Source organism: Otolemur garnettii, unplaced genomic scaffold (assembly GCF_000181295.1).
Source record: "Otolemur garnettii isolate 467f Iridium unplaced genomic scaffold, OtoGar3 scaffold00001, whole genome shotgun sequence".
Taxonomy (NCBI): Eukaryota; Metazoa; Chordata; class Mammalia; order Primates; family Galagidae; genus Otolemur; species Otolemur garnettii.
The window spans coordinates 54,020,710-54,047,999 of NW_003852396.1; the positions used below are offsets into that span (position 1 = coordinate 54,020,710).

The 27,290-nt window shown below is 37.1% G+C and overlaps 1 protein-coding gene across 1 annotated transcript in view; it reads left to right on the top strand.

Annotated features, from left to right (window-relative positions):
* The window catches only part of ANO3 (anoctamin 3), a 413,466-nt gene that overhangs the window by 303,949 nt on the left and 82,227 nt on the right, over window positions 1–27,290 (top strand). The window contains 6 exon segments of the mRNA XM_003781189.2: window positions 3,038–3,169; window positions 6,759–6,865; window positions 9,317–9,372; window positions 13,019–13,140; window positions 20,857–20,991; window positions 27,024–27,120. Of these exon segments, the coding sequence (XP_003781237.2) occupies window positions 3,038–3,169; window positions 6,759–6,865; window positions 9,317–9,372; window positions 13,019–13,140; window positions 20,857–20,991; window positions 27,024–27,120 (649 nt within the window).

Here is a 27,290-nt window from a genome sequence, read left to right on the forward strand (position 1 = left end):
AAGTGGGGGAAATGTTGTGAATGGTTAATTTGGACCAGCAAACACTGCAGAATAAATAATGCAGAGACAATTATCCTGCTTTTAAAGATCCTCATTTCTCTAGGCACATTGAGAGGAAATGGCTATAGTTTTATTATAGCTGCAATTTATCTTTTACTTAAAAGCATTTTCACATTCAATTATCAAAGTATTTTTAAAATGACTCTGTAAGAAAGGCTGAAACTGGTTTTGTAGATCAGAAAAAAATGAAGGACTCCCTTACCATCCCCACCCGCAGCCCCCACCCCAGCTTTCACAGCTGGTTTGGCAGAGTTTGGGCTTTAATCGGGTTCTTTTGCCCTTTTAATCCAGATTTATTTTCAATTTCCATAGAATTATCTTAGCTTCCTGCTGATGGTAGCAAAGGAATTTAAAGCTCTGCTAGAAGTCATCTTCACATTATGCCACAAAATCTCGAGTTTGTAAGACATCCAGTACAATAAAGGTTTGACAGAGTGTAAATAATGTGTTAGATTATGTAGGTGGCACGGAGTTGGTAGTTATAGAAATAGTAGCAGTAAGACTCTTTTTGTCCTTGTTATCATAAACATTTACTGCATGTGTGCTGTAGTGTCAGACATTATCCATGTAATAGTCAATATTTTGTTTTTGTTTTTTTCTTTTCGTGAAGAGATGAGAAACTAAGTGAGGTTCAAAGAAATTTATAAATTTAGAGCCTTGCCTTTCAGTGCTCAGATCCAGGCCTGAACACATTTCGCCCTCAGACATTTACTCCTTTACAGGCTATGTTGTGAAAAGCCTAAATTGTTAATGCTCATTTTCAGTTAATAACACCAGCCATGGAGTGAAAGTCCTCTCATTCTGTTTCTTTAAAACGTATTTTAAAATTCGCATTACTACCAGTTTGTTTTTAGACCGCATATTATCAGATCTAATAGGACCTTGGGTGCTATAGCCCAGCAGGGTTTTCTGAATGTGGTCAGGATGCCTACATGGATTTCACCCTGCTGCCCATCTAATGGACGAGAACAGATGGGATGAACTTCCTCTCTCGACATGAGGACCCTGAAGCTCAAAGATTGGAAACGTTTAGCTCAATCTCAATAACTGTCAAACTCAGCACGAGAGCATTTATCTTCCAACCCCTACCCATTGCTTTTTTGGTCAAAACTGCCTAATTTTAAAAGCTAGCGTAATTGCTGTGTAAAATTCAAGTCTTTCTACATGTCAGCACACTGGCCTCTGGGATGTGGTGATACTTTATGGCCTTTAAGTCTGTTGTGATAATAAGGGAAAGCAAAATGAATCCTCAAATACAATTTATTAATTTAGCCTAGGAAAAAAATGTTTGGGTCCCCATAAAAACAAAAATAACTTGGCATCTGAATGATGATAACCTTACTTGGAAAAATAAAGCAAACAAAACAGAAAGCTGGACTTTTGCATGCTAAACTTATATGAGGATTAGATTCATAGTTCAAATTACACATGATCATTTTGCCATTTTAGGTTATGATTTCTGAGGTTCAATATTATAGCCGAGCATAGTGGCATGTATCTGTAGTTCTAGCTACTTGGGAAGCTGAAATAGGAGGACTGCCTGAGCCCAGGAGTTCTATGCTGTAGTGAGCTATGCTACTGCACTCCAGCCTGGGTGACAGAGCAAGATCCTGTCTCTAAGAAAAGAAAAAGAAAGGTACAATGTTAGCTGCTTATCCGTTGCTGTACTAAATATTTTCTGAAGTTTAAGCAGCGATGATGAAACAGGTATTGGCATGTATTGTAATGTCTAAGAAAATATTCTATCGTGCTACTTTGACTTACTACTATAGAGAATGCCAATGATTGCACAGGATAGAAACTCATAGTGTATAAATATTACCATTTTTTCTTTTTAGTAAATAGAGTCATTGTTGTAGTAATTTACAATTTATATATTCAGAAGAAATCTCTGGAGTCAATCTCTTCTTTCCTTTTTTTTTTTTTTCTTCTTAATAAAGTAAATTACAACTTCAGTCAGGATATATACCACAATGCCATATAATAGAAAGCTAGGACCAAAGTATCCTGATGTTAGATTTCTCAAAATATGTCCTTATAGCATTATGTCTGATGTCTGTGCCAAACCTCAAAGTCTGCTAAGTACGGCTAGTGGATAGCAGCCCAGGCATCCCTTAGGAAGTACTGAGCAATGCAGACTCCTAGGCCCCAGCCTGGGCCATTTAATCAGCATCTGTATTTTAAGAAGACATACAGGTAATTCATAGGCCCATTAAGAGTTTTAAAAGGTATGGCATAGGCTCTTTGCCTCAACGTTAGTGATCCATCTAGCTAGTTTAAAGCAAAACTCCTAATTGCAATTCTCCAGCAAGGTCTGTATTATTTTTAGTTTATCAGGGAGGATACGGAGACAAGAAGTTAAATGACTTGTACGAGTTCTCACAGCCAGGGAAATGTAAAGCGGTAGTTGTGCCCATTTCTGCTTGATTCAAAGCCCTTGCTGTTTGTGGCACACTTGAGAATTCCAGTGCCACCAAATGAGTGTCACGCCATTTATTTCTCTTCAGCCTCCAGTTTTATAGAGCCGCATTGCTTTGTTTTCTTTAAGGAATCAAAGAATAATCTATGTCTGCACATATATAGGTACAGATACACATGCTCAAACAGTTTTAATAAATATATCATGCTGCTTTTGAAAAAGAGTCTTTCCTACCACCATCTTTAGGTATGGCAATCCTTAATTACTGCAAAGTTTTTTTTTTTGTCTGTGTATGTGTGTTGTTGTTGTTGTTGTTTTTTCCCCATGAGGATAACATAGTTCTCCTGAAAGAGTTTAAACAAAGACAGGATTGCGTTTCTTTTCTGTGGGAACATACGGAGTGCATGCATGTGTGGGGGAGGGTTTGTGTGTACGTGGGGGAATGTATCCGCATGTCTTTTGGGAACTCTTTCCTTGGTACTTAAGAGAACTGTAGTGAAAAGTAGGTTTGGCTCTAGAATACAACTTAATGTGGTTTTGAATGTGGCTCTGTTCCAGGGTGCAAAGTTATTTTAGAAGAATTAAAAACTGGATAGCCCAAAACCCAATGGTTCTCGACAAGTCAGCTTTTCCCGACCTAGGGGAGTCAGACTGCTACACCGGTCCCTTCAGCCGTGCCCGGATCCACCAGTGAGTTCTCATTTCTGTTCTCCGACCACCTGCCTTTGTATTTTTCAACTTCAGGGTTTTATTTATGGAACAAAAATGCCTGGAAGTGTTTCCGTCGTTTACCGAGAGTCAGAGAATATACATGTATCATTTTGTTAAAATAAACACACATGAATAACACCAAGTGAACATTATTCAGTCTTTAAAAACTTTATGATTTAGAGACTTTCAAGTAATGAATAATTAATTGTAAACCCTCAGAATGAGAATCTAATTCCCAACACTTTCAAAATAGTACAGTGGTAATAAGTCACTCAGTTAAAATAACACTAATGATAAAAGAATTGATATTCATTAGCATGTTTTGAAAACATATTATTCTAAGTAATAAATTAGTAAAAAGTGGTTTATATTGAATACATTTATTAATTACAGCATTTATTTTTTATTTTTTTTACAATGATCTTTATTTTTTCTAAGTTAATATATGCAGTATAGGAACATGAAAAACATAAGCAGCAAAGAACAAAGCCATCCACAATCACAAGCAGTTTATAGTTTGACACGTCCTTCCAGATCCCAAAGCATCTTTTTTAAGCTAAGATGAATGAGAATTTTTAGGAACGTGTTGTATGACTCTCTCTCTGCCTACATACCTACATATTTGTTTATTTATGTCTTCATTCAACTAGTATTTCTTGAGTTTATGCTTGACACAGGTTGAGAATACAAAGCAGATTATGACAAAGTTTCTGCCTTCATCTAAAGAGGCAGATACACATGTAAATTTGTAGTTAAATGCAGTAAACATAGGGAGAGAGAGAAAATGCACCGCTTGCCAAAGGACCATGACTGTGGAGCCTCCTTTGCTGTGCCTCCTTCAAGATTGACCTGGATTTCAAATGTGGGAATTTGAAAACACAGATGCAACAGTATTCCAGACCATGAGACGTGTCATGTCCTGTGCAATCAGTGGGAACCCTCCCTTTCCTACTTATTCTTGAAGGTGGATCTGGAAGCATCTTTTCTAATTCCAGTTATAAGAATGAGATTGGGGGCTGGGTGAAGAGCCGGATGACCGCCAGGTGGAGAGAGGATCCCCTCTCAGGGAAGCTTCTGCAGCTTTCTGCTTAACTTTTTCAGGACCTTTAAGGATCTGTGATGCATCAAATAAAACACATTCTGCTTTTAAAGCCCCCAGATCACTGTGATCCTCGGAAAATATCAATCAGAACACACAACCACGTTGCTTAAAACTGCCAAGTATCATCTTGTTTGTACTTAAAAAAATTCAAATTTATTATCACCTACTATGTGGGCATCGATACTGTAGTACTGAAGTGCCCAGCACGTCATCTGCCGTACTTTCCCCACCATTTCCTCATTCTAGCTGAATAAGCCTTGGTTCTCCCCATCAAAGATCACGCTCAGCTCCCACCTGGAGTCTTCATTCTTGCTGTTCTCTGCCTGACATGCTCTGCCCACACTCTTCACGTGGCATGTTCTTCTTATCATGCCGCTTCCCCTCAACCATCACTACCTCAAAGAGACCTGCTCTGAAAACATGACCCAGAGCCCCTTGTCCAAGTCATTCTCTGCATCATCATGCTGGTCCCTGTATCCTCATGGTCATTATCCAACATTGTTATCCATTTTATCTATGTATATATTGTCTGTTTCATCCTACTGTAATGTAGCAGCATGGAAAAGGAAAGAAATTTATATGCTTAGGAAATATCTGTGCAGGGAACGCTGAATCAATTTGATGGTGAAAAAAGCAGATGCACATCCCTTCTCCTTCCATCAGTTAACAGGACCCTGGATTTGGCACATCTGGACACATGAAAAGCACATTACCAGAATACTGGAGGAACTCAGAGGCCAGTAAAGTGGACAGGTATAGGGTTCGAAGGCAGAGTGAAATATATGTGTTAGGAAAGACATAAATAAAATGCACATCCTATAAGAGAAGAGGCACATCCAGAGTAGAGATGAGAGAAGCCTCTTGAAGGAGATAGCCTTTCTCAATAGGTAAAAATACGCAGGGGTGTGGGGAGAGGAGGAGAAACTGATATCAGAAACAGAGAAAAATCCAGAGGAAGAGAAGGACAGGCTTTCAAGCTCATGATAAATTATATAACTTGACAAATGATCGGATACCAGAAGCCAGAGCTATTGGACATAACCCCAAAGAGTAAGTTGGAGTGAATGTGTCAAGCGCTTTGCAGGAAAATAAGAAACTTAATTATGCTTGTGATGGAGAGCGGCTGATGTGCTACAAGCAGAGGAGCATTCCAGGGTCGGAGCTGTGCTGTAGAAGTCTGGTGAGAAATTGGAAGGTGTCAAGTTAGGACACTCTTCTCTCCATCTGTGCAAGAGACAGTGAGACTCAATATTAGAGTGTGCCAAAGCTGAGGACAGATGGTCCAGTTGGAAAAGTGAATTAGTTTGGCAACTGTTTGAATATGGAGGGTAAGAGGAAGCCAAGATATCGAAGGACTTCAGAACTAAGCACCTGACAATTGCTGGCTTCCCGTGCACAGATATAAGCCTCTGGGAACGAAAGTGCCAGAAGTTGAGTAAAGCCTAGGACGTTGTTTTAAGGAATTTTAACAAACTGTGGTGTATGTATACCATGAACTATTATTCAGCCATAAACGATGGAGACTTTACCTCTTTTGTGTTTGCCTGGAAGGAGTTGAAACACATTCTTCTCAGTAAAGTATCACAAGAATGGGGGAGGGGGAGTATCTAATGCACTCAATACTAATAGGAAACCAATATGTGAATAACTCTAAGCTCACATGAAAGAAAAACACAAGTCTAGTCTAGTGAGGGGGTGGGGACAGGAGAGAAGTGAGGGAGGGGGAGGGAGGCTGATCCACCAATCCCACAAAACGTGCACAATGTGAGGGTGTTCAGCAGACCTCCTGGGTGAAGGGCTTAACTAGAAGTGAACTTTACTTTAGAAATGAAAACAATGTAACCTAAACATGTGTATCTCGTATCAATCTGAAATTAAAAAACCAAAGAAATAAAAATAAAATACAACAAAACCATGTAACATGTGTAATATATGTATGTATGTTGTGTTATAAAGCACATCAGACCCTTCCTTTTGTCTTCCTAATTTTTCTTCCCACCAGTGACTCTCACATGGTCCTTTCTCCCATTCTTCCCACATGGGGACAGTGTGGGACTTCAGAGGGCAGGGAGGAAGGACTGTTGCTCATGGTTAACGTTTTAGAAACAAGGTAAACTTCTGGAAGTTGTGACATAAGGATGATAACAATTTTTGATGTGTTCCACTGGGAAATACGTTGTTTAAGGTAGTCCACAATTTAGGTGAGGCAGTGGGCAATCCACTCTGCTTATTCCAGACTAAACAATAAATAGGAAGATCCCTAGACTTTCTTATCAACTGAAAGAAGATACTATAATGAATGTTTCAGAATGCCCCGTGTCATCTAGGAGTAGTTTCTTCTCTCTGTCAATTGATTTTTTAAAACAGAATATGATTTCTCTTCCGATTCATTATACTTCGTAGGCATTAGCTGTAGTGGATCTTGTAACTACTGCTGTTCTAAAACGGATCCCTTCGTCTTGACAGCTTTATAATAAACAATAAGGACACCTTCTTCAGCAACGCCACTCGAAGCAGGATCGTCTACCACATGCTGGAGCGCACCAAATACGAAAATGGGATATCCAAAGTGGGTAAGAACATTAGTGAAAAACATACGGAAATTAGGATTTGCTGATACTGTGAATACCAAGAATTACTTTTTTTTAAACTGAAGGGTTACTTCATTCATTCAATATGAATGTATAACACATCAAACACAAACTCCATAAATATTCTATTTTGTAGTCCCACAATAAAGCAAACAAAAAAATCTTTTTAAGGGCATTTGGCTACATGTATCAAAGTTTGAAATATGCAAACACTTTGGAAAGGAAACTGTATTTCTTGAAATTTATCCCAAAGAATAATCAGACTTTTGAAAATATGTACTCAAAAATATTTGAATATATGTAAAAATTGACCCATCATGGCTTTGTGTGTAATGGAATAAAACTAGAAAAATCTTCAATGTAAAACACTGGAGACTGACTAATAAGGTAGGTGCATTCATACAATGCATCCTTTGAAAGGTATATGTAATCATTCTACTCTTAGCACAAAGTTATCAAGCATTTATTTGCTATATATTACATAAAGTTCGTGGCATAGATCCTTTACTCAGGAAAACTGAAAATTAGTTATTAGTTCTCTATTTATTGACTTCAAAAGATATCTGCAAATAATAAGTCTTAATTTAGTTCCATTTCCCAAATGGATAGACGTAAAAAGAACAAATAACATTTAGAAGTATATGTAAGAAATTTTTAGAAGTTTCCCCTGGAAGGAAAAATAACAGCTAATTTAAACTTTTTAAAATGTCTATGTTGTTTCAGTTTAGTGGTGTGCTTCAACATAGATAATATAAAAGAAAATTGTAAAATTTATATAGCACTGAGCAGAAAGCAATAGGTTACAAACAAGCTAGATTTTAATTATAAGGGTAAAAAATACAAGATGGCTGAAGAGATCAGATAGATAGGTATTAGGCATGTGCTCAGATCCTTCAAAATAAAAATTTGACAGCCGGTGGAAACCAGTCTCTACTGATTGGTATTAAAATAGAATGTCAAATAAACAAAATGAGCTTTGGTTTTTAAGTTGGATACTTTTTATAGAGGAAACTTCAGACTTGGTTGCTCTTCTGATTAATAATTCATTTATTATTAAACATTCAAAATAGTTACTATGGACACCAAAACCTTACCCCCCCAAAATAAATAAATAAATTTAGTAAGAATTTTTTTTAATGATATAAAGAAGAGAAAGCTAGCCTATAAACTGAAAACATGTTTAAATGATAGCAATATGTGCTTATGTAGTTTTTAAATATAAATATCACATTTTAGATGATAAAGATAAGCTTTTGTAGAGAAGACAGTAGACACAGAACAGTTAAAAAATAAAGTTAAAAATATACCTAACTGCAATTTTCACTGTTAGAAATATTTCTTAAGTGCTAATTTTGTATTAAAATTAGAATTATACAGCATTTTATATATTTTTTAAAAATTACCATTTTGAGTATTTTCTCAAGCCTTTGAAATCATTATTGTAAACACGTATGTGATATTTTATAATAAGCTTGACCAAATCACAATTGCCTACTAATAATTTAATTTAATTGATCAGAATATAGTAATTAAATTATTCCCCATTTTGGATGTGTAATAATTTCCAATTCTTTACCAATATACCTAATATTGCAAGGCCAAGTGGCTCACCCTTATAATCCTAGGACTCTGGGAGTCCAAGGTAAGAGGATCCCTTGAGTTCAGGAGTTCAAGGCCAGCATGAGCAAGAGCATGTCACCATCTCAACAAAACGTAGAAAATTTATCTGAGTGTTGTAGCAGGCACCTGTAGTGCCTGCCACTCAGGAGGCTGAGGCAGGAGGATCACTTGAGGGCAGGAGTTTGAGGTTGCTGTGAGCTAGAATGATGCCATGGAACTATCCTCAGGCAACAGAGCGAGATTCTGTCTCAATACATATATACATAAGTACACAATAGTAATTGTTCTTTCCAAATCTATTCTTACCAGGATTCAGTGAGAATGTCCATTTCATTACACCCTCACCAAGATGGGGGAGATTTTCATGTGTCACATGTTGTTATTTATGTATTTGGTTTAGTATTAAAAAGTTAACTATCTCTCAATATCATTATCCTTTTGCAATATATTTAGAGATATAGAATTCCTTTTATTCCTTGACCAAACTTTGTTGTTTTGAGAAATAAAAGAAGTCTATCCTGGCTCATGATGCCAAATAAGTGTGTATTAAAATGCTCCACCTTACATTATAGCAAACTGAAACTATATGTTGGCATCTCACAAATCTCTGCTTCCTGAAGTTACAAGGACACAACTAACCTCAGTATCAGTCTTTCCCACAGTCTCACTGTCCTCACAGGTGCTGTAGCTATGGAAACCTTTTGTATTATTTAAAATTTTTAAAGCAATCTATTGGTCCAAGTAATTTATGTTGCTTCAGGGGGGATTTTTATTTAAACTGACTCAAGAATGGTCCTTTTCTTCTCTTTCCAGGTATCCGTAAACTTATAAACAATGGCTCTTATATAGCAGCGTTTCCCCCACATGAGGTAATATATTTTTCACTAAAAAAAAAAAAAAAAAAAATGGCTTTTATGCTAAATGTTTGATCTCACTGTTTTCGATTAAATCTGGCTGCCCATGCCCAGGAGCGTACAATCAGCAAGTGGCCCTGGGTCTTCTGAGTCCCCAGGGTAATCTTGTGGCCACACACTTTCTGCTCTGCTCCAGAATTCTTCTGCAGTTTTCCCCCTACTGGAAATCCCAGCCTCAGCATGTTCTGGCTGCAGCCCTCGGCTGCAGCACAGAGCTCCATGCAGTCCGGCTTGAGCTCCACACCATTCCAAACAGGGCACATTCTTGGTTTGTGCTTACTACTTGGGGGACCTGACAAATCTATAACGAGCCCACAACCAAACCTTATAGCTCAGTACCTACCTGATTCTCTGCCACATTATTTCCTCCCTGCCAGGCACAGAAGTGCCTGATACAAGCTGTGGTAGGCTCTACTCACCATGAATGACATTTCCATCCATTTTAATTGCTCCTGCCCTATCCCTTGTGTTTGTAACTTTTTGCTTTAGAGAAATTTCACATTGGAGAATGAGAATGGGGTCTTTCAAGGTTTTAGTTCTGTATATTCAAAACCCACCACTCTTCTATTTATAGAGTTAAGACTGTGGACTCATCCTTAGCACATAGAACATAAGGCCTAAGGAATTCGCAATATGTTGTAACCAGTAGTAGGAAAAATGTATTGCGTACTTTCTATTTGGCAGCAAGCTCAATGTTTTATATGGATTATCTCATTTAATCCATGCGACACCTTTTGAGATTGACTATAGTATTATGTGCAGATAACTGAGGTACTGAAAGTTTAAGTCACAAAGCCAAGGAAGCCAATCTCCACTGTCTATATTCCTTATGGTATACCTGCTCAGAGTAGGAATAGGAGTAACATCAGGTGATATGTTGTGTGTTTCATGGGCCAGGTCCTATGGATATATTTTCCAGAAACTCTGGCAATAAACCTAGAGGGGTAAATATTATTCTCTCCACTTTAGAGATGAAGAAACAAAGATCAGAGAAGTTAAAAACCATGTCAAATACCACATAAGAAGTAGGTAATAAAATATTTGGAGTGCAAAGCTAAGGCCCTAGGAAAACCTCTGTAGCAAAAGAAAGTTCAGATGGCTCTCTGTGTAGGTAAATTTCTCTACATAATTGGGCTGTGTTCTAACAGTTAATTTGACAGGTTTGGGGGTGAAATTTTAGATTTTTAGATTTTAGAGTATTCCTTTTTGCTTCTAATTTAGTGGAAGAACTAAATTTATGGAACACATACCAAAAAGAATAGAAAGCGATATTGTCGAAATGCAAGTAAAACGAAATTGAAAGTCCATAAAAAGGAATCAGGAATTTTCTATTGATTGTAAATGCTATTTAGTTAAGAGATACAAACAACTAAAGCTTTCTAAGAGGAAAACGGAGACAGTGGTGCTGATGATGATTTGATTAAGGATGCTTTATAATTTATGGACTTTTTCCTTGATGCAGGAAATGAGTGCCAATCTCAGAATATTAACTCTTAGTTGGGATGTCGGGATCTTTTTTACGCAAAGAACAATGTCTTCTTCATCCTTGTGATATTTTGCTTAGAATAATGGTTTCCAGTTCCATTCAGGTTGTTCACAAAAGATACTAGATCCCCATTTGCTTTTATGGCTAAATAACACTCCACAGTATACATATACCACACTTTATTAATCCATTCGTGTATCGGTGGGCACTTGGGTTATTTCCACATCGTTGCAATTGTGAATTGTGCTGCTATAAACATTGGAGTGCAGATGTCCTTTTTATAAAATGACCTCTTTTACCTTTAGTTCTATACCCACCAGTGGAATTGCTAGATCAAATGGTGCCTACCTTAAGTTCTTTGCGGTATCTCCATGGAATTTTCCACAGAGGTTTTTACTAGTTTTCATTTCCACTAAACCGTATGAGAGTTCCTTCTCTCTGCATCCACACCATCATCTGATCTTTCGGAACTCTTTAAAAAGAGCCACTCTGATTGGTGTTATGTAATGTCTCAATGTGGTTTTGATTTGCTTTTCCTTAATGTTTAGAAAGATTGAACATTTTTTCATGAGTTTGTTGAAAAGTTTCTGTTCTTGTCTTTTGCCCACTTTTTATGGGATTGTTTAGTTATTTCTTATTGATTTGCTTGAGTTCTTTGTAGATTCTGGTTATCAGTCCTTTGTGGGATATATAGCATGTGACTATTTTCTTCCACCCTGTGGGTTATCTATTTGTACTTCTCGTTGTATCCTTGGCTGTATAGACCCTTTTAAATTTGTTCAGGTCCCATTGATTTACTTTTGTTATTGTTGTTGGGGGGGGGGTCTTTTTAATGAATTCTTTGCCTAGGCTGGTAACTATAAGTGAGTTTTTCCAACATTTTCTTCTAGAATTCTTATTGTTTTCTGCGTTAGGTTTAAAGCATTTTATCCATTGTAAAATAATTTTTGTAACTGACCAGAGGTGCAGACCACTGGTATTCTATACCAAATTGGAACTAATTCAACAGCTATAATATATCAAGTATACATAACCCCTGACACTAATTGCTTATTTGCTATGTACCAGACACTTCATAGGAACTATCCAAGTTGGCCCTCATAAAACACTTCTACACTGGGTATCATCAATATTATTATTATCCCTGTCACGTAGGTGAGGAACCTGAAGCATAAGTCCACTTGCTTTATTTATTTTTTATTTTTTTAAAAATTTAATTATTCTGAGTACATAATACCTGTGTACATTTATAGGGTATAAAACATTAGAGCAATTAAAAATATTTTAAAAATCAGGGTAATGGGGTATATTTACCTTAGGCATTTATTATAAAATGTTTCATGAAAGTAGAATTATAATTGGAGTGAGGTGGGGAACTCTATCATACTCTGTATTATTTAGGTTTAAAAAATATATAATCACCACATCTGTTAGCTTCTTTTTTGATCATAAAAGCAGAGAAGTTCTGCCTTCAAGGAGCTCCTTCCTCTATAAGGTGCATTATAGGTGTAATCTGTTTATGTAAAATTATAACCCATGTGATGAAATTTTGAAAGTATGTAAAGAAATTGAAAAAAAGTATTTAATTTTGGATATATTTTATCTGAAGTAAATTTGTAGTCTTCTACTGCTTAAAAACATGACTAGCACTGTTGACCAAGGCCTCTCATATTTTTTAATGAACACTTACTCTCCTCCTTAGCTTCTGTAAAGGGAAGAAAACATTGCTGGGACTACATCACACCTTCAAAGAAAATAATGTTTTAATATCTAAGCTTAAAAGCACAATTTCTCTCAGGGATGGTGAAGAGATTGTACTTATTAAAATACCGTAAGTGGCAAACAGTGAAGCCTAAAGTCTGGTTTACTTTAAGCTAAATGAATCACATTGTTTATTTTAAAAAGTAACTTAATGAAAGATTTTTAAGGAACTATCAGAGAGTTTTTAATGAAAAAATGTAGAAGCATGTATTATCTATAGAACCTATTGTTAAGTTTATAATTTCTGAAGCTTTCAATACGTTGTTAAATTATTCTGTAAGAAAAAAAGTTATTATTTAGTTTGAATGTCATTTAAAGAAGGGATTCTCATTTATCGTAATTTATCTGTTTCAGGGAGCCTACAAGAGTAACCAGCCCATCAAAACTCATGGACCTCAGAATAACAGACATCTGTTATATGAGCGCTGGGCACGCTGGGGCATGTGGTACAAGCATCAGCCTCTGGATTTAATCAGGTACTGCAGAGGGCTGCATTGTGGCAGGCAAATGATGCAGTTTGGTTGTCATTTTCTTAGACTTGGAATTGTTTCTCATACCTACCAAATCACCTCTGTTAGTAACGACACCATCTACAAAAAAGCAACCCCTATAGGCTTTTTCAGTCAGAGCAACTTATGCAGGGAATTGGTTAGACAGGGGATAGGAAAGCTGAGAATTCAAACAGGACTTGTAAGGACACCAGAGATTATAAACAGCAGAAAATTACTAACACCCTGAAGGGTGGAAGGATAATGAAATGAAGTGTATTACCAGAGCCCAGTCTTGGTCAGGGTCTATGTCTAGACCATGGTGGGGGGGCTGCCTGCAGAGAGGTAAAAGGGGGCACAGGGGGCATGGAGGAGGCACGGCCACTCTGGAGAGAGCCCTGAGGAAGACCAAAGGGGGGGAAAGATCCTGTTTTATCCCTTCCCTCCATCTTTGAGTCTCCGAGTCCCTCCTGGAGAAACCTGGGTAATTTACTTCCCAGAAGCAATGACAAGGGAACCTGGGTAATTTACTTCCTTGTGAAAAATCAAGACAAAGAAAAGCAGCAATGTGTATAAGAACAGAAATGAACAAGACCAGCACTACTACATCTGTCTGTAAATATATCCTTCCACAAAGATCTACTCTATTCCAGGAAATAGGTTCTGGTGAGTAACAGCCTTCAACTTGAATTAGTCTTGAAATATTGTTGTGTTCGTGTTCTGGATCATTTATTTTAATGATGATAATGTATTCCCTTTTTTTTGAAGTCATGAGATATATATTAGCAAGGACTTAAGTCTGTAGCTAACTATAAATATATATAAAATGAAAGAAAAAGGAACATTTGTATTCTTAGTTTGTACATGTTGATATTCTGAACTGTTTACAAAATGTATTTAAAAAATACTTGTAATTGTATCAATCAGTACCCCAGCAGAAAATTGATAGAATGCTGAAAGAGGTACTGGAAGAGAATTTAATAAAAGAGCTATATGTGGAAGGGAGAACCAAGGGAGGCTAAGGGATACAACCAGTGATGCTGAATCTCCCCGGGACTAGCAAAAGCTGGAGGGTTTTATCAAACCTCGGCCTGAAGGGGAGGGGAAGGGAGAAGTTGGCAGAACTGGTCAAAATTTATAATTGTAGTAAGGGGGGGAGGGCGCCAGACACAAACAATGACCTTGGAAAGAAAGCATTTCACTGAAACCATGGCCCAGACAGCCAAAGCCAGGGCAGGAAATACATCAAGGCCTGTGCTCCCCTGCTGGCACCTTCAGTCGCCCAGAAAGCCCCATCAGGTAGCGAGAAGATGGAAGGAGGATAGGTCATACCTGCCATGGAGCTGAACCTACTGAGGCAAATAGCAGACGGGAAAAGGGTCGTCTGGGTCCAGAAGTACAAAAGATAAATGCCCAGCATCAAATGCTTTTAATTTCAAAAATTAATTATTTGGGTATATCCAGAATCAAGACGTTTTGATGCAATTCTGTCAATCAGAACAAATTCTCAGATTCTAATGCATGCAGGAGAAGGAATTATTGTTTTAGAGATATACGAACACAACGAGATGGGCTGGTTTGCCAAGCCATATTTTTTAGGAATTGAAGTTAGGATTTTCAAGTGAACATTTTAATGTAATAATTACCCTCATTGAGCTTGTTTCATTTAAAGTATCATCCATGTTTATCCATATTGTTATGAATGACAAAATTTTCTTTTTTTAAATTTTTCTTTGTTGTTGTTGTTGTTGCAGTTTTTGGCGAGGGCTGGGTTTGAACCCACCACCTCTAGTATATATGGGGCCTGCGCCCTATTCCTTGAGCCACAGGCACCGCCCAATGACAGAATTTTCTTTTGTAAGGCTGATATGGCGTGTGCACACCTTCTTTATCTGTCTGACACAGAAATACAAATACCTAATGATGTTACTTGTATGTAGAATTATCTAAAAGAGTTGAGTTAGAATGGTGGTGACCAGGAACTGGGAACAGGGAGGGGTTGTTGGTAAAAGAACAGGAAATTCCAGTTAGGAGGAGTAAGTTTAAAGATCTATTATACAACACAGTGGCTATCCTTAATAACGTATTACATGTTATATTCTTGAAAATTCCTGAGAGAGTGCATTTTGTGTTCTGAACATAAACAAATGTGAGGTAATGCATATGTTTAATTAACTTTATTTAGCCATTTGACTATATATATATACATATATATATATAGGCACCATGTACATGATAAATACATACAATTTTTATTGTTAATAATAAATAATAAATGCTCTTATCTGTAAAAAATTGCTATTGCTACTTCAGATAATTTCATTAAGTAGGCTTTATTCTCAGTAAATAGCATTTTTCAGCTACTATTACCAATTTTTTGGCTGTTGACGAAAAGGGAGTTTTTCTTTTTCTTTTCTTTTCCTTTTTTTTTTTTAATTGAGACGGTCTCACTTTGTCACCCTCAGTAGAGTGCTGTGGCATCACAGCTCACAGCAACCTAAAACTCTTGCACTCAAGCGATTCTATTGCCTCAGCCTCCCTAGGAGCAGGGACTGCAGGTGCTCACCACAACACCTGGCTTTTTGTTTGTTTGTTTGTTTAGCAGGCCAGGGCTGGGTTCAAACCGACCATCCCCGGAGCATGTGGCCAGCACCCTAACCACTCAGCTATGGGCGCCCAGCCAAGGAACTTTTCTTATACAACACTACATTTTGTCTTTAAGGAGACAAAGGGGAGAGAGAGTGCGGTGAATGACCCACCTGAGATGAAAGTTACAGAAGAGTATAGACAGCATTTCCACGGGCTTTTCTACCTTCTGGGAACTTACTTATTATCAAAACTGAGATGAGGAGGAGGCAGAAATGCATGTTAAGATATTTATTCAATGAATTCTGTATAAGGCCAATTTTCTACAACCAACAGGAAGATTGTGTTAAAAGCTGTGACTGTTTGTATGTTGTAAGTTCTTCAGACCACACGATTTTGAGGATTTGGGAGTTTTATCCTGGTGCTTCTGATCTGTTATAAGAAAACAAGGGTACCTTGGTGTTGGGGTTTTATGTACCGTGATCATGGATGACAGAGACCCACGGGCAAGGCGTGTTTTCTTTCCTGCTGAATAGGGCACTTGCCTTGAAGTAGATGAGAGACAAGGGACCCTCAATTCTTTTGTCTTTTCATAAACAACCATTTCTGTTCATGTGTGTGTGAGTATTCTCATTTTAAGAATATTGCAACTATTTCATAGCCAATGGTCTATTTTCGTTTAAGAGCACATTTAAAAAACTATCAGCTAAAAACCTGCTTCACAAAATAGTTGTGTGGCATTTAAAAGTGTTTCACAATGGGCATCAGAGGGGTTTCAATTTAAAACACAAAGTCACTAAATTAAATACTTCTCTCTGCATTAATAGATTTCTACATTTGTTTATTTTATGATAGAAGTTATTTCTGTAGTGGAATCCCATCATCTGATGAAATGTCACCTGGGATACCACTGTACCCAACAGATAAAACGAGAGTGACTCTGGTTAAAGTGTGACGGGGAGTCAGAGCAATAGCAGCTCGCTCTTCGTCCCTGCCGTCAGGCTTTGATAGATCTCTAAGGAACACTTCCGAGAAGGTTGTGAATACCAGTCCTCTGAAGCAAGGGCCTCCTCTGCTTGGGACTAGGTTCTCCTGAATCATATCTGAAATCTGCTTTAGCTAAGGTGATTTTTTTTTTTTTATCTCAGGCTCCTTTATTCCATGAATATTTACAAAACATCAACTATAGGCAGAACATTGACATAATCATTGAAGATAACATTGGGACAAATATATCAATTTTATGAGGAAACAAAAGCATTATCTACAAATCAATTATGAGATAAGTGTAGTCATTACCACCACTCCTAGTAAAGTTGAAGATCCTTGCTAGTACAATTATGATAACTTAGAAATCCCAATAGTTTGCAAAAAAAATACAAATTTCATTACTTCCGAGTTACCAAGTTACTTGCAAGTTACCAAAAACCACAGAAAAATTCAGCAATATAGCCAACTTCAAAATAACTATACAAAATCAATTATATTCCTATATAAAAAAGAATTACAAAATAATATTAGAAAAAGATAGCATTGTGTCAGCAACCAAAGTAGAAAGTACCTATCAATATAATTTGATCCTGCAATCCCACTATTGGGCATCTATCCAGAAGAAAAAAAAAAAAAAAACCTTTTACTATAAAGACACTTATACTAGGCTGTTTATCGCAGCCCAATTTACAATCGCTAAAATGTTGAAACAGCCTAAATGTCCTTCAACCCAGGAAAGGACTGATAAGCTGTGCTATATGTACATTATGGAGTATTATTCACCTGTCAAAAAATGAATATTTTACAGCATTTGTAATAACCTGGATGGAGGTGGAACACATTATTCTTAGTGAAGCATCACAGGAGTGGAGAAGTATGAATCCTATGTATTCAACTTTGATATGAAGACAATTAATGACTATGACATGGTGGGGCATGGGGGAAGGGGAGATCAGACAGAGAAGGAGTGAGGGGGTGTGGGCAAAAATAATAATAATAATAATGACTATTTCTCACACAAACTGGATTTAATTTTGATCAGTGTATATTACTTAAACATCAATTTTTAATTCAACATGTCAATATGTTGTTTATCACATAGCATCCTTATTCATCAGTGAAATATGTCTGTAATTCCCCCTTTATAATAATATATTTTTTCTTATTTTACTATCAGGGGTATCCAGACTAGAATGATTTTGAAGTATTTCTATTTCTACTTTCTATAAGACTTGGCGTGATCTGGGTTTTTGTTTTTTTATTTCTTAGAAATTATTTTTTTTACTTTTATTTATATGTATTAGTCATCTTTTCTATAGACTTTAGTAAAAACATAAGGAAGAAAAAATATGTTAGCTATTTGTATTTTGTCTTGTGTATTCTGTAACAAACAAGTAGTAAATGATTATGTATTCAAAAAAAATTGCACAGCTCTTGTTATAGCTAAAGTGATTTTACTTCAGTGAAGTAATACCGTTGTTTCTTTTAACTTTCAATAACATGTAATTTAAAATCTCAGCACAATACTGCTGATAGAAGCCAGTTTGCCTGTGCAGTTCTCTGTTATAGTTATTGCAAAGATACTGTATTACGTTAGTAACATAGGTTATAAAAGTTTTCTCTTCCTCACAGAAGAACCTTCATTTAAGGTAACAAATGGCTTTATTGTGATTCCTGATAATAAGCTCGAGTTCCAAAGTAAAACATTATTACTATAGAAGAAATAAATATTATATTGACCATATTTCCTAGGAGTGAGAAATGAACTGAAAAATATTGGATAAAATATAGACAAAGTGGATATTACATTGATCTATGTGTTCTAGCAGAGAGTAATAAAAGGAAAATAATTGGATAAATGGTGCTTCACAAAGGATGACTCCAGGTCTGCACCTCGTAAAATATAAACAAGATTTAATTGGTAAAATTCAGAGAATGACACACAGAGAGAATAGTTTTCAGAACAAGAAACCTTGTTAGGAAAGATGACTGAAGTCATCATTCTTCCCAGCAAGAATCACCATTCAGGGCAATATTCCCAAATGAACTGTAAAATATCCATCTTTATTGCTGGAACAAAACTTTCTAAGTAACCATATTTAGGAGATGGAGACGGTACCAACAACGGTAGAGAATTCAAGAATTATTCATTCTTATGAGACCTTAACAAACCAGAGGGCAGTTAATTAGGGCAGTAGGGTGGGTGAATAAAGAACAAGTTCATGGTTATTAGAACTGCCATATGCATCTGCCATTTCTACTGAAACTATGTTCATTGTATAGAGGGGGATAAAATCCATTCATTCCCTTAGCTTCATTCACTATTTCCTGTGGATTCTAGAGAACAACAGAGAGGTCTGTGCTCAGGCAGCTTGCAATCTTATGGGGAAGAAGAATACAGGAGTGATAGATAACTACCATAAAGCACTGTAGACTTAGGGCACTGGAACACAGATGAGGGCAGCGTAGGGGGGCGAGTGGAAGCCAGGGAAGGCTTGCTGGAATAAGTGATATAAAGTGAAGGAGCTTCTTTCTGCACAGCAGAGGAAATAGTCAACAGAGTGAACAGACAACCAGCAGAATGGGAGGAAGTATTTGCAAACTATACGTCTGACAGGGGACTAATATTCAGAATTTGCAAGCCAGTCAGACAACTCAACAACAACAAACGAAATAAAACAAATGAATAAAAAGTGGGCTAAGGACATGAATAGACATTTTCCCAAAGAACACAAATAAATGCCCAATAAGCATGTGAAAAAAATGTTCAATATCACTAATCATCAAAGCAATGAAAATGAAAACCGCACTGAGATATCACCCTACATCAATCAGAATGGCTATTAAGAAAAAGGCAAAAGATAACATATTAGAGAGAATGGGGAGAAAAGGGGCTCTTATATACAGTTGGTGGAAATGGATTTTACAAATTAGTGCAGTCTCTACGGAAAACAATATGGAAATTTCTCAAAGAACTAAAAATAGAACTACTGTATTATCCAGTCATTCCATTTTGGGGTATCTACCCAAAGGAAAATAAATCAATATTTCAAAAAGATACCCACACTGGTGAGTTTGTTGCAGCATTCTTCACAATAACAAAGATACAGAATCAAGCTAAGTTGTCATCAATGGAGAATTGGATTAAAAAAACGCAGCATTTATATACACAATGGAATGCTATTTAGCTGTGAAAAAGAATGTAATCATATCTTTTAAAGAAACATGGGATTGGAGGGGCCATTCAGTGAAACAACTCAGATACAGAAAAGAAAATGCTGCATGTTCTCACTTTCAAGTAGGAGCTAAATAATTGTGTACGTGGAAGCAGAGTGTGGACAGTGGTGACTTGGAGGAGTGGGGGTTGGGAAGTTGCTTGCTGGGTACAATGTGTGTCACCGCAGGGACGGAAGCACTGAAGGCCCAGCTTCATCTCTGTGCAGTATGTCAATGTAACAGAATTGCAGGTGTCCAGGAATATATCCCCATGAAAAATAAACAGGGAAAAAACATAACCTGAAGGAAAAGTACATGTATTTGTCAGATGTGAAATAGGGGAAGAAGTTAAAAGAGGTTTTTTTTTTTGGTCATTTTTTCAAAGTATTCCAAAGTGAGGGAACACCATTTGAACAACAAATAAGTATTGTGTGGTTTGGAAACTGCAGAGTGGATGTCATGTAATGGTGAACACTGGGTCTAGCAGAAGGGTATTTGCCCAACGATGAACATGGTGACAGAACTCTGTCCTACTCGCAGCATCTACCCAGAGGGGAAACCTTTTTCTAATTCACTCAAAAGCGGTTTAGGGCTTCTCTGTGATATGAAGAATGAAAAGGGAAGCTTCTAGGATGGAGGAAAGCAAACATCGGGTTATAAATGCTTTATGGTCAATATAATAAAGTTTGGCACATTTGAGAAATGTTGCCCCTATAAGGACAATGTGTAACAGGAAAAAGTGTATTACCTTAGAGTCGTTAACAGGCAGGAGGATCAGAACCCTGGATGGAGCTGGGATTCTCCAGATTCCATCTGAAATGCTGACGAGGTGCAGCATGGATAGTTGTAACATTGCTCAGGTTAACTCAGGACTGAGGTTGACTCAATCCAAGTGTTTGCGTTCTCCTGCAGGCTTTACTTCGGTGAGAAGATTGGGCTGTACTTTGCTTGGCTGGGATGGTATACTGGAATGCTGATTCCCGCAGCAGCTGTTGGCTTGTGTGTTTTCTTCTATGGATTATTGACAATGAATAAAAGTCAAGTCAGGTAAGCTATTAAGAGACGTAAAAATCCTTGTTGTGTCCTCTGAGTCGGCAAAAGTTTAATGATAATGCAGATGATAAAAGATTGGTGATGCTATGATTTATTTGCTGTTTTTTTTTTTTTTTGATAGCAGGGGGACACCATTAAAAAGGTCATTTTGTTTTCTTATATATCAATCATCTTGGATCATTTCTAAAATGGTTATGTTTATATCAAATTGCTCTTTCCAGAATGTCCCACAAAATGATTAAAAATTTAGCAGACGGCTCATATAATTCACATTTGCATAGCATTTGGTGGTCTAGAATGCCCTCTTTATACATGAATTCGAATAATTCTAATACTTATAATTATTTTAAAATTGACAGTGACCTTCCAAATACATTGTTTCATTTGCTGGAACCTTCATTACCAAGCTTAGAGATACGTGTCCCTTTCTGCACAGGAGGGAATCTAGTATATTTAAAGATATCTGCACGGAACATTTCTACCACATAAATCATGCTCTAAGCAGTCTCTTCTCCTCTCCTGAGTACGTGACAGAACATAAAACACTTCCTACCTGGTTCTTACTTCCTAGATAATTTGTAAAATTTATTTAGCATCCAGTTAAAATGTGGCGATGAACAGGATTTGGCAGAAGTCAAGTGTACTTCATAATGTTGAAGTGACTAAAGATTTGAAAATAATAAGAGTGCATTACAAGAGCCAGCCTAGCACCAAAGAGTCCTCTTAGCACAGTATATCACAAGTACATCATTAAGCTCAACTTTGTGTAGTATGATCCAATTTAAAATATGATAAAATACCTCTTCTTTCTTTCACAGCTTGAGACTTTGTTTTCCATTGGTTCATCTTTTAACCATGGCCTAGCTACTGAATCAGAATCATGAGAGCTAATGCTAAGGTTAGAGTCTTCACAGGATGATAAAAATTAATATCCCTGCATTTTCTTTAAAATTTTAACATCAAACGGTATAATATGCGTCTGTATAGGCAGAGCAGTTTTGCCTATCAACAAAAGTACATTCATTGTCCTGGAATTGAATCTCGCTTAGCAATCAAGTCCCTTGGTAATCAGCATGAAAACATAGAAACACTTGCTGCTCAAAAGCATTTCATAGAACCCCGGGTTTATTTCATGGTTTTGCAAACTCACTACCATTCTGGAAGGCAGCGTCTTCCTGAACCAACTCCTGCCCACTGGAAATGTCTATCGCTTTGGGGGCAAATTGCCCACATTCTGTGAAGTCCGTATCCTCTGGGGTTCAGAGGAAAGGTGGTGCTTTAGAGTTGTAACATCTTGAAAGAGTCTTTTAAAATGAATTAACAAATATTCAAAATGATTTTTCAACAACTACTGTAAGTTGTTTCCATGGAGAACGTACTAACGAAGTTCCACCGTGGGGTATAGACTTCAGCAACGCTACAAAACTGAAAATGAACAAAAAGAAAATTTGCTCTTCCTCTTGGTTTCTGTACCAGTAGAATAAATGAGGCTCCTTTTGTATGAGATAAGTACTCCTTAACCTTTAGCACGGGAGTGTTTTAAAAGGCACTGGCAAACTCCTCTCTGCAGCGCTACGTGGTATTATATTACTCCTACTTCTGTCACACTATAATTAAGATCCTGTCAGACTTTCTATTCTAAACCCAGATAAGCAGCACTGAATATCTCCACTTTCGAAATTTGGACTGAAATTTTCCATTCAAGGTGTCAGACGTGAGTCGTAGGTGTTGTCCTGATGGGTGGGGGAAGGCGAGCAGGCTTTTATTTTGTGTGGGTTTATTTTAGTATTATTTGAGTAAGCTCTTTTTGTTGATTGCAGGGTAGCAAAATGCTAAAAAGCTGCAGATGTGGGTCTATTGATTCTGTTTCTACCATCTCTGTCCAACTGACTTAGGGTCATATTTCTTAATTTCCCTGCAATCAGTTACGGAAAGATCAGGGTCGTCGTAAAGTCTGTGTGCAATTTAGAATAGTTTAGTATAGTTCATTGCCCATGAACTTGATGGACATCCTGTGTAACAATCAGTGTTTAGATCACCATACGTATGCATAATATTTGTATTTAGACATACACATCAGTCTTCCCTAGTGAAATGGGGTCAGATAGGTGCATGGGAGAAGAGATAGAAATTTAAAATGATCAAGCAGGTGCATGTGGGCTGTGTTTCCAGACTAGAGAGCAGACAAAAACCTCAACTTTCTGGTCCCTTCTTGTCTCTTCGGCATCAGAACTCGCCAAGAAAGTTATGTATCCCTCAGTATTACCAGGTTTTCAAAATCGGTTGCTTCATAAAGGATCTCTCAAGTTCTTTCCTAACGCCATCCTTAGCAGTAAGTATTTCTTCCATTTAGCATATCCGGTGATATCCCAGGTACATTGTGGATGTGCTTTATTTCCTATCCCAGTCAGAGGTTATCCTCTGCTAGAGATGGAGAAAGTGATCCTCTGAGAGGAAGGTGACTTGGTCAGGGGAATATATCTAGTAAGTGATCAGCTAAGTTTTAAACCTGTATGTGATATTTTAATACATATATATATGATTGTGATGATAACATTGAACATACAATCTATTCTTAGCAAATTTGTCAGTGCAAAATACACTATTTTTGACTATAGGTGCAATGTTGTATAAGAGGTCTCTGGAACTTTTCAACTTGTATAACGGAAGGTTTACACCCTTTGAACTCTCTGCTCCTGTCCCCCTCCCCCCAGCCATAGTGGTACTCTGATTTTTATGAGTTTGACTATTTTAGAGACCTTATATTAGTGATTGCCCTCCTGTGACCGGCTTCTTCCACTTAGTATAATGTCCTCCCGGTTCATTCATATTGTTGCCTACAGTAAGATTTCCTTCTTTTTTAAGGATGAGTAATATTACACTATACATATACCACATTTTCTTTATCTGTTCATTGATTAATAGATGTTTGGATTTTTCTACATTTTCTAAACATTTAATAATTTTATAATAGACATGGAAGAACAGATAGCTCTTCAAGATTCTGGTTTCCTTTCCTTCAGATATACATCTAGATGGGGGATTGGATTGCTCTATCATATAGTAGTTCTATTTTTTATTTTTTGAGAACCCTCCATACTGTTTTCCTTAGCAGAGGATCACTTCAGCCTCTCAGTGACAGTATCCAATGGGCACCATTTCTCCACATTCTTCACAACGCTTATTGTCTGTTTTTTAATCCAATAGCGATCCTAATGTGATGTAATCTCTCATTACAGTTTTGATTGGTGTTCCCTTGATGACTGTATCTAATTCTAAAACAAATGCTCTAGCCATGCTGCCATACTTATTTTCCATAAACCTATTTTCACACCTTTCTCCAAAAATGTAATCACTTAGCCGAGAATCCCTCTTCTGGGCTATGTAATGGTAGCTGGATTGCAGGAAGTACCTGGAGTGATTCAGTCCAGACATCGCCCCCAAATGGACAAATGTCTCCCTACTTTTGTTACCATTAATAGGTAGTAATTATTATTATTTTTTTTTTTTGGAGTCCGTCCTTGATGTTTATATCTAGAAACAGAAAACAAAATAAAGCCCCAATTCAAATGGTTCTTTAGATTGTCAAACTCTGCAAAACAAATTAATCAGCACACCTAGTGTGCACTCTCCCTCTGTTGGTTAAGTAGTAATACTCTTAAATCCCTTATTTTAGGCTTACAAAGTTAATTAGAAGTCATTTTTTTTATGTTATGTGTCAAGGTAAGCTTTGAGCAACTTAACTTACAGAAAATGAATTTAGTGATTCTGGCCATAAGAACAGGACCCAGTGGACTGTTCAGACTTGATGTTATGATAGATTCAGGCTTTTCTTTGAACATTTGGAAGGTGGGAAAGATGATGTGATATAAACCAACTTCAGTACTTTTTCGTATGAAATTTCAATCCGGTTTTTGAAACATTATGCATAGCAAGCCCATTTTAACTCAGTTTTCTTCAAGAAGCATGTTAGTACTTGGTTTTTAAAATTGGGAATATTGCTTTATAAAATATAATCTCTGGCTCGGCGCCTGTGGCTCAAGTGGCAAAGGCGCCAGCCACATACACCTAACGTGGTGGGTTCGAATCCAGCCTGGGCCCGCCAAATAACAATAATGGCTGCAACCAAAAAATAGCCCGGTGTTGTGGCGGGCGCCTGTGGTCCCAGCTACTTAGGAGGCTGAGACAGGAGACTCGCTTGAGCTCAGGAGTTGGAGGTTGCTGTGAGCAGTGAAGCCACAGCATTCTACCCAGGGGACAGCTTGAGGCTCAGTCTCAAAAAAATAAATAAATAAATAAAAGAAAATATAATCTCTTTCTTTTGGCTTATTAAAATATATATTTTACCTGCTGCCTCTCGCCTGATATAGACATCCTGATTTCTAGCAAGATGGTGAGGGCACCGTGAGAAAAGTATAGCACATCTAAGACCCATTCCATCATCATCATTAATAAATTATTCTATAATAGAAAAGTATCTTTTTGACTATGAAATACACTTTATTCCTCTCTCAGATAGGCTCTATATGGTATAGAATTGGACCTCTAATCAAAAGAACTTATGCTCAGGCTCCCCAAATATCTCTGAAACCTTGAGTAAGCCACTTAAATTGAACATTGGTTTTCTCTCCTTAGTGGAGATATTTGCCACTACTGAATTCGAGGGAACACTAAACAATATAGTGAACATGAATTCCTCTTTCTCATGATCAAGCATCACATTTCTATATGGAATCCTTACCACTATGGAGTCTCCCTTTGGCTTGGGATTATATACATCCCACACTTGAAACACACACGCATTACTTTCTCGTTGAGTGTATAATTTTTAATTTTTATGGATACTTGTACATATTTGGGGGGTACATGTGAAACTTTGATGCAAAAATACTATGTGTATTGATCCAATCAGGGTACTTTGGGTTATCCATCACCTCCTTCATTTATCACTGCTTTGTGTTAGGAACATTCCAGTTCCAGTCTTCCACTTACTTAGAATGAAGAATGTGGTACATACACACAATAGAATATAATTCAAGTATATACATTTTTTAAAACATCAAATCTTTCTGTAAACATTGCCAATTAAACTTGGATTAACAGTCACGTGTTAAGACCTATATGCTAAAGCCTTTAAATTCCTTTCCACATTTCCAGAGATTTACTTAAGGATAGTAAATAAGTACTCAGGGGATAATTAAGTGGGAAAGGGCCTTTCATGACAGAGAAAGGTACAGAAAATACTCAAAATACGTTGCTGAGAACTCTGAGCCTTTGAAGCATTTCAGAAAATTCTATTGATGACCTCTTCCTGTCACGGGCATTTGTAATGTATGCAGAGATTTTTAAAAGACGTTGGGCACGAGACTAAAGAGAAAAATGTCATGAAGTTACATCTAATGGAAAATATATTTGTGTAAATAAAAACAACCGTATGTTATCAGGATAGTGTGTGTCGAGGTGCTGCTCAGAAGAAAGTGCAACTCCTGTAATTTCTAACAAACTCTGCGCCAACATCATGTACTGCCCTGGGTGTTACAAATTGCATCATCTCTAGACTTGAGAAGTCAAACTCTTCAGAACTGTTTCCAACTCAGCTCCTTCCAGCCTGTGAACTTGATTAAAACTCCATTGGTACACCTCCCAGGATTATCCTGATCACACCAGGAAATCATGCGTAAAAGTGTCTTAGAAAACCAAAAAAAAAAAAAAAAAGCATCATCAGTGTCACCCAAGTCTAAAGTATGGCTATTCCTATTATAATATTTTGACTGAGTTTTCTAAAATCAGACAAGCAAACTAAAATCTTTGCACACGTAACACAAGTAGCCTAGATATCTGTCTGGAGCTACAGTATGAAGTTCCTCCTTACCCGTCCACCACTCCCCATGTTCCATTTCTTCTCCTTTTCCTCCTGGCTTGCTATTTCCAACCAGATTTGCTATAGAGCTAAGAGACTTCCTAGACACAGAGTTTCATGCTTTGTGTATGTGTTATTGCTTCTTTTTTTTCTTTGATTTCTCCAGCCAGGAAATTTGTAAAGCGACTGAAGTATTCATGTGCCCTCTGTGTGACAAGAACTGCTCACTCCAGAGACTCAATGAGAGCTGTATTTACGCCAAGGTGAGTTTGGACCCTCATGGTTCTCCCTCACGCAGGGAACAAGAAGTTCACCAGTAAATAGCTTTAGACCCAAATTAAGTGTCCTCAAGGGTTTCAGTGATTATTAGTGTCATAGGCATCTGATTAAAATGTCAGTCTGTGGCAATTACAAAGGAAGCATATACTTTTAT